This window comes from Podarcis tiliguerta (genome assembly GCF_965153285.1).
Source record: "Podarcis tiliguerta genome assembly, chromosome: 6".
Classification (NCBI taxonomy): Eukaryota; Metazoa; Chordata; class Lepidosauria; order Squamata; family Lacertidae; genus Podarcis; species Podarcis tiliguerta.
The window spans coordinates 51,579,787-51,587,621 of NC_139539.1; the positions used below are offsets into that span (position 1 = coordinate 51,579,787).

At 46.6% G+C, this 7,835-nt stretch overlaps 1 protein-coding gene across 1 annotated transcript; it reads left to right on the top strand.

Moving 5' to 3' along the window:
* Positions 1–933: 933 nt before the first annotated feature.
* Positions 934–7,147, top strand: NSUN4 (NOP2/Sun RNA methyltransferase 4). The gene is made up of 6 exons (XM_083447878.1): positions 934–1,585; positions 2,478–2,881; positions 3,670–3,824; positions 4,571–4,725; positions 5,732–5,856; positions 6,467–7,147. The coding sequence occupies exons 1-6, from the start codon at positions 1,193–1,195 to the stop codon at positions 6,741–6,743; spliced, it is 1,509 nt and encodes a 502-aa protein (XP_083304004.1). The 5' UTR covers positions 934–1,192; the 3' UTR covers positions 6,744–7,147.
* The last annotated feature ends 688 nt before the right edge of the window (positions 7,148–7,835 follow it).

Sequence of the window (7,835 nt, forward strand, 5' to 3'; positions counted from 1 at the left end):
GGTCAGGTTTCAGCCGTATCTGAAGTAAGAGCACCTCTGAAGAGTCCTTGGCAACGCCACACAGACCTCTGGAATGGCAGGAGTGTGTGAGGGGAGGGAAGCTGATCAGAAGCCAGTTTAACAACCTAGTGTCTGCCTGACCTGCAGACATCTTGACACAAACTGGGAGAAACTTCAACCACTAATCTTTTGAATATCAGACAACTGCTAAAAAGGATAGGTGTCCTAATTTGAGGTAACAATATCCTACGGAAAACCTCTAGGGTAGATTTCCACTTTGAGGACACAGATTCCTGAAGGTGTGATTGTTTCATGTGAGAGACCAGTGAATTACCTTTTAATGGCAGATATACAATGGTACCTCTGGTTACAAACGCTTCATGTTACGAGCTCTGCTAACCCGGAAGTAGCTGCTCCTGGTGGCGAACTTTGCCCCAGGATGCGAACAGAAATCCTGTGCCTCCAGTGGGAGGCCCCGTTAATAAAGCACGCTTCGGGATAAGAACGGTTTCAGCTTAAGAACAGAACTCTGGAACGAATTAAGTTCATAACCAGAGGTACCACTGTACTTTAGGACAGACTTCCTCAACATTGGGTCCCCTCCAGATGGACTACATCCATCAGCCCTGGCTACTCAAGGACATACCTCACCAGGGTGGCTTGCAGGGACTTTTAAAATCACACAGTAGGAGTTTGCTTTAAACTAAGGAAGAGTTGTTAAATGTCATAAACAAACTTGGGTTACCTTACATATCAATTCAGCACTGAAAATATCAATTCAGCTGATAAGCCAACATTCCATGTTTGTGACTGCTCTATTATGGGCACTACACATCACACACAACTTCATGGTGTAGCCCCACAGTACTAGCAAGCTGAAATTGGGAAGAAATAAAACGAGCTCCTCATTTGGCTTTCACATAATTGAAGAGCAGATGCAGACTCATGTGGTATGTCAGAAATGGAAAACTTGCGTCTCTAGGCTCTGTCACTCTAAACTTGCTGGACCAAGGACACCTGGCTGGTGCCTACCAGATGTTTTGGCCTACAACTCCCATCATCCTCTGCCCTTGGCCATGGTGCTTGGGCTGCTGGGAGTTGCAGTGAAAGGCACCTCGCCGGTTGCCCCTGCTGCAGACCTAGACCACCGATCGTGCGTGCTGGACCAGAAGGCCTGGACCACAGGTTCCCCATGCCTGTGCTAGAGGTAGCAGGACGTTGTAACCTGTGCTCGAAACGACCTGCTTGGAATGAAACCTCCGGCGGCACGCGTCTCGACAAGAGCGAATTCTCCGATACCTTTCGCGGTACATGCCTGGCGCAAATGCATGAGGCTCCGGCAACCCGGCGTCCACCGGAAAAGACGCCCACCCCGCCCCGACGCTTGGCAGAAGAGGAGGAGGAGCTTCTGCGTCGGCCGGCGGGCTGTCCTCATTGGCGCTGGAGCCGAGCGATGGCGGCTGCACGCACTGCAAGCGGGAAGGGGCTGCTGCTGCAGCTGCTGCGGAAAGAGGCGGCTTTGCCGACGGTCCCGTCCTTCGCCTTCGTTCCCTGTCGGCACCGACACGCGCAGAAGAAGAAATGGGTGAGGCGTGAGGGACGCGGACCCCGACCCACAGCTCCTGCGGCGCCCTCCCGTGCCCAGCCCAGTGAAGCCCCAAAGGACACCCTGCCCCGTGCCCTTCAGCGGGTCCCCGCTGCGTTGCTTCCTCCGCCCCCCGGGTTTTTATTACCCACCCCGATCTCCGTCCAGTCCTCGGCACTTTGTCCCGGCTCTGAAATCCGGCCTCTCTCTCCCGCCTCGCTTGCCGTGGCCTCCGTTACGTGAAATTAAGTTAGCGTGTTTGCCTGGCCCTTTTAGAGAAGGCTTCTTGGTAGGAGCTCATTCTCTAGATCAGGGTTTCCCAAACTTGGCACTCCAGCTGGTTTTGGACTACAACTCCCATCATCCCTAGCTAGCAGGGCCAGCGGTCTAGGATGATGGGAATTGTAGTCCAAAACCCAAGTTTGGGAAACCCTGCTCTAGATCGGGATGTTGCACTCCAGCTGCCATTGGCCCCCAGCCTGCATTGTTCCTTGAGTTGTAGTTTTCCTTCTTCTGTTGTGACAAACAGCTTCGAGGCTGTTGCAAAATATGGCATTTCACCTGAACAAATAGCTTAGTTTGTATGAGTTACTTTCAGGTGCAGAATATGGACCTCCTGATGGTAGAACATGTGTGCCCATAAGAAGGGAGCTGTTCCCTGCTGGTGCTATCTCACGAGGATGTGGGTGGAGGACGTTGTATGGGTCCGTCCCTGATGTCAGGATGGGTAGGAAATGCCAGCGACATTGGCCCTGGTCTTTGATTTCACTATGCAGTCATACATCCAAGCACTGTAGGGCCACATCATGGTAAAGAGGTGTGTGGCACATATAATGCCCAAACATTATCAGCACTAATATTTTACCTGTTGCACATTTTCATCCATGTAAAGGCATCCACCACTCCTCGCGTGCCTTGCACCAGACGGGCTCTGCGGGTCTTCGACATGACCTATGGTGTGCAGTTTGGCAGCCTCTGGCCCTCGATCCGCATCGGTCTTCTCTCAGAGCAAAAATATGGAGCTCTTATCAACAATTACTGTGATGCACAGAAGGTCACCCAGGAACTGGAAGAAATGCAGGCAGCAGATTTCATCTGGGAATCTGGAAAAGTAGAGCAGGGCCTGGATCCTACAGCTGAGCAAGGTGCCAGTGAGCCTGAATCATCCTCAGAAACTCACACTGAACCCTCTGAGCTCCAAGCGCAACCTCTTCATTCTCCTTTCATATCCATCAGTCCCAACATAAAATGTTACACATTCCCCAAAGGAGATATCAGCCTTTTTCATCCAGCCAGGTTTGTAGCTGATTTTGGGTGAGGAGGTGGGTTTTGGGGTGCTCTTCAGCATTTGTAAGATGAAAATAATTGCATTGGGCAGAATCCAACTTAGCCCATGGATTTCTTCTTGTACATTGAAATATTCTCCTTCCCATCCCCCTAAATCTGTTCTGGGGTTCTCACAATCCTCCGGAGTAGATTTGGGGAAGCGTCAGGACAGGACACATACAGAGGGGTGGGGAGTTCTGTTACACAAGTGGAACTCCTTATTCTGATGGGCAGTAGTAGTTGAATACTGCCCATTACTTGCAAACTTCTAAAATACCCACTTGCTGCCAATGACAACAAGTGGATCTTTTGCCTCTCTTTCAGTTGTTAAGGTGCTTAGTTCTTGCTTCTTAACTTTTTTCACTTAGTAAAGCTGAGTGTAGGGACAGTCTTCTCTCCCATGAAAATATGGAATAGATGGAAGGGAAGCTAGGTGGTGTCAAAGCCTCTGGTATTATATTGTGCTCTTACTGGCAGAACCCCACCATGCACGGGTGCGTGAGCGTGAATGTTATATGCCTTATACCGAGTCAGACGTTGGTCAGTATTGCCTACACTGACTGGCAGCAGCTTTCCATCATTTGTCTTTCCCAGCTCTACCTAGAGATTCAAGCTGGAACTATTTGCATGCAGAATGTATGCTCCACAGTTGAGCTGCAGACCTTCCATTCTGCCAGTGCATTTTAAGTAGGAGTTAATTGGGGCTCAAATTTCCTGTGCCTGCCACGCCAAACTTCATCTGTTCCCTTTTTTCATAGACCAGACATGTTAGGAGTTCTGGGCTATTATCTTCTGGATGCTGCATCTGTCTTGCCCGTCTTGGTTCTCAATGTGCAGCCTGGCAACCTGGTCCTTGACCTTTGCGCAGCACCAGGTGGAAAGATGCTGGCCCTTCTACAGACTGGATGTTGTCGTAAGTAGAATTCTTCTGCAGCAGATGGTGCTCAAATGGTGTAGGCAGGACCAGTTAGTGAAAACTGTTTTTCCTATATCTGTCCGGAAAGAGTTGAAAGAATCAGATAGTCTGGTGTGATGCATCATGTTTGCTTCTGCTTGTGGTGCAGTGCAATTTTGATTACACAGGTTACTCTCCAGAAGGCCATCTCAGGGAAGGTAGCAGGACATTTTCTCCGGCCTCTTCCAGCTCCAACAACTCCTTCTCTCTTTGTAGAGCAGGGGTGGCCAGAGCGCCACATTCACCCCTTGGCCAACTCTCCAGGCCTCACATGACAAGAGAGGGTGTGACCCACACTCTTGTGCGCGCACACAGAGGGCAGACACATATTCAATGCACACATGATCCATGCCCACCCAGCACTGTGTCTGCATTAAACATAAAAGATAATTTCCTATTATATGTCAACATGGGATGACTCTCTCATTCCCCCAGCATCCTAAATGTCTATCTGGTGGCAGAGTATGGCAAGTTTTTAATTCTGACAAAATATATATATACTTTTTTGGTGTGTGTGTGTGTGTGTGTGTGTGTGTGTACACATACGCACATTCATACACTGCCAAAACTGATGGGGGTCTTCTTTTAAGGAGGTTGGCAACATATTCATCATTTCTCAGTCATGTGCAAATTTTGGTTTGTTGACTTGGAGCCTCCAAGAGTCTGTCTGCCCTTGGTGTATGCTGTTGCTGTTCTTTCATTAGGACAGCTGGCTGCCAATGACCTCTCTGTTTCCCGCACTCGTCGGCTGCGTCAAATTCTCCATAGCTACCTTCCAGAAGAGCTCAGCGAGATAGTGAGGATTACATCATGGGATGGAAGGAAGTGGGGTGACCTGGAGATGAATACTTACGATAGGGTAAGCATTGCTGTAGATAACATTACTGGGAGTAGCCCATTAGAAGAGTGCCAACAGGTGCCTGCAGCTATTGAATGTATGATCTCTTCCATTCCCCCCTCACTTGTACAGAGCGCAGATTGCTCCTATTTGCACCTTGGGGGGGGGGGGGGAATCGTGACAGTGGATGATACTGAACTTAGTCATATTGAGAGTGGACCCCCTGAAATCAATGGACTCGGAGTTAATACTTTGTTGAATATTATCTGGTTTGTCTATAGCCAAGACCTGTGCTTTCTGCCACATCTGATAACTCCATTACTGGTAATGTATGTAACTTTGCTTCAGAGAGTCCAGCTGAAGTCCATTTCTATTGTAAACACCCAGCTAATTAAAAAATAATAATTCCCAAGCCTTTTCCTTGATGTAGGAAAATAATAATTTTAGTTATCAGAATGTGTAGTTCTGGGATACTTTGAATGTCATCTACTTATTTTTACTTCCCATCTTTCTTCTAAGGCAGGCATGGCCAAGCTTGGCCCTCTAGCTGTTTTGGGACTACAATTCCCATCATCCCTGACCACTGGTCCTGTTAGCTAGGGATGATGGGTGTTGTAGTCCCAAAACAGTTGGAGGGCCAAGTTGGGCCATGCTGCTCTAAGGAGTTCAAGGTGGTGTATCTGGTTTCTCCTCACAATCCTGTGAGGGTAGACAGCAAGATGGTGACTAGAGCCTAAACTTGCCGAGGCAGTGTCATGATTGAGTGTGGATTTGAACCTGTGTTTCCTTTCGTTTTAGTCCAGCACTCTAACCACTACACCACAATGGCTGTATGAGTATTACATGCAAGAGGCTTAAGAACAGTTGCAGTTGTAAATGGCAGGAGATGGCCGCCAAGATATCATCCTGTAATGCCTTAAGGAGTCTAATGAGAAGCTGTGTGATATGGGACAAGCTGTGTGGGAGGGCACAAATAGGTAAAAGTCCACCGAGTTTAATTGGGATATATGCCCTCTATCTCATGCAGGTGCTCGTGGATGTACCATGCACAAATGACCGTCACTCAGTCGTAGAAGAGGACAACAATATGTTCAATCCAATGAGAAAGGGGGAGCGTCAGATGCTGCCAATGCTCCAGGTGGAGCTGCTTGTGTAAGTGACCCTGACCTTATGTGATACATGTTAACTTTTGAGCCACACCAGGGTTTCACATTGTGGGCTTTATTAAATCATTCACAGCATTGCAAATGAGTCCACAAAACTCTACAAAAGTGCTTGTCTGCCTGCCATTCTGCCCACATACAAATGTGTAAGGCTCTTGTGGCTTAAAAGACAAAGGGTTGCTTTTAACTAAGTTTTACTTGGAGTAGACTCATTGAAATTCATTGCTATTATTGTCTTAGGCCCATTAATTTCAGCGGGTCTGCTCTGAGTAGGTTAATTAAATATAATTCAAAGGATCCAACTTCAGTAATGCTTCCTTGCTTACTCTTCTGGAGGTGATTTGGTGACTAGAAAAATATTTCTTTAAAAACCTGGAGTTCTAGCCAAATTGGAACCCTTACTTTAATGTAATTATTCAGTAATCTCCTGATGCTAAGTTAGATTCTCCTAAGTCTATCCCAAAGTATGATGGTTGTTTTCAGCTGGAGCTCTTTTAAGCATTGTTGTGTAGTTATTCTGTACGTTGTCTTGTGAAGCTGATGTGCCTTGAGATGTGAATCTTTAAATAAATAAAAAGTTCTTTCTGTTCCTTTCCCAGGGCTGGGATACTTGCTGCCAAGCCAGGGGGAGACGTCGTGTACTCAACGTGCTCCTTGTCTCAGCTCCAGAATGAGTACGTGGTTGAGAGAGCTGTGGAGCTACTAGCAATCCAACATGACATTAGCATCCAGGTTGAAGACTTGAGCTGTTTTCGAAGGCAGTTCCAGAACACATTTTCATTCTATCCTGACTGCAGACTTGGGGAACTCATCCTCCCCCATCTCACAGCTAACTTTGGACCCATGTATTTTTGCAAATTGCACAGATTGAATTAGAATGGGCATGGCACAGCACGAAAAGTTGTCTGGGATATTTCCAACTTCCCTTTGACACCTGTCTTTTTGAATAAAGACTATGATGCAGCTTGCAATAAAAACCAGCATTTTGCTTAATTGACCCCACACCTGTGTGCCATTAAAAAAAATGACCACATTACTCACTGTCTGTGGTTGCTACCAAACAAACTCTTCCCTCCACAGATAGGTGGAAGTCATGTGTACAAGCCTTTGATGTGTGCAACTATCATTGAATACCACCCATGATTTCTGCCATGTATATTGGCTGCATAGGAATATTTTTTTTACATAAGCCCATATGCTGCAAATGGAATGTAAGCCACTCAAGAGATGGAAGAGTATGATTCCAAAAGCACAGAATAAAAATGTGCAAAAATTGTAAACTTTTTTCTGTTTGCATACTTTACACAAACTTCGCAGGAGGAGGAAGACTAGTGTGCACCTTGCAGAGTTCCTCTTGCATATTAGACATATGTTGTTGGAGTGTCCATTTTCTAAATGTTCGCTAAACTTTTCTGAGAACTGATTACCTGATCTAGACCCTGTGTTTGGGTGAAGATACAAATACTTTCTTCCTGTCCATAATGACTTAATAGGCTGCTCAACCGCCTATTAAGACCTTTGGAACCAATGGCTACTGCAGGAAAGAGGTTATATACATGATGTGATTGGAATCTTAGACATGGCTGCTTGAAGCTGTCATCTGGTGGATGGCATAATATAATTGCACCATTAAATTTATTGCATGTATTTTCAGAGGAAAGTCTTCCAGCCTCCCCAAGAGTTCGGGCTGGTGCTGTTCATACTAGAGAAGCTGGAAGAAGCAGTGCATTGCTGGCAGGCTTGCCCATGTATTTCTCAGCATGGGACTGGACTGGTTTGGACATAATTGAAGCATTGTGTGTGTGTGTGGGGGGGGGGGTTCTTAGCCAAGTTTTGTTTCAAAATTTAGCTGCTAGACAGGATAAGATTCCTGTTTTTTAATCTGTCCAGCCACCAGCCTGTTTTGTTATTTAGGGGTCAGTGAGACATAATGATTTTTCCTTGAAATAATTTTTCCATTCTTAACTA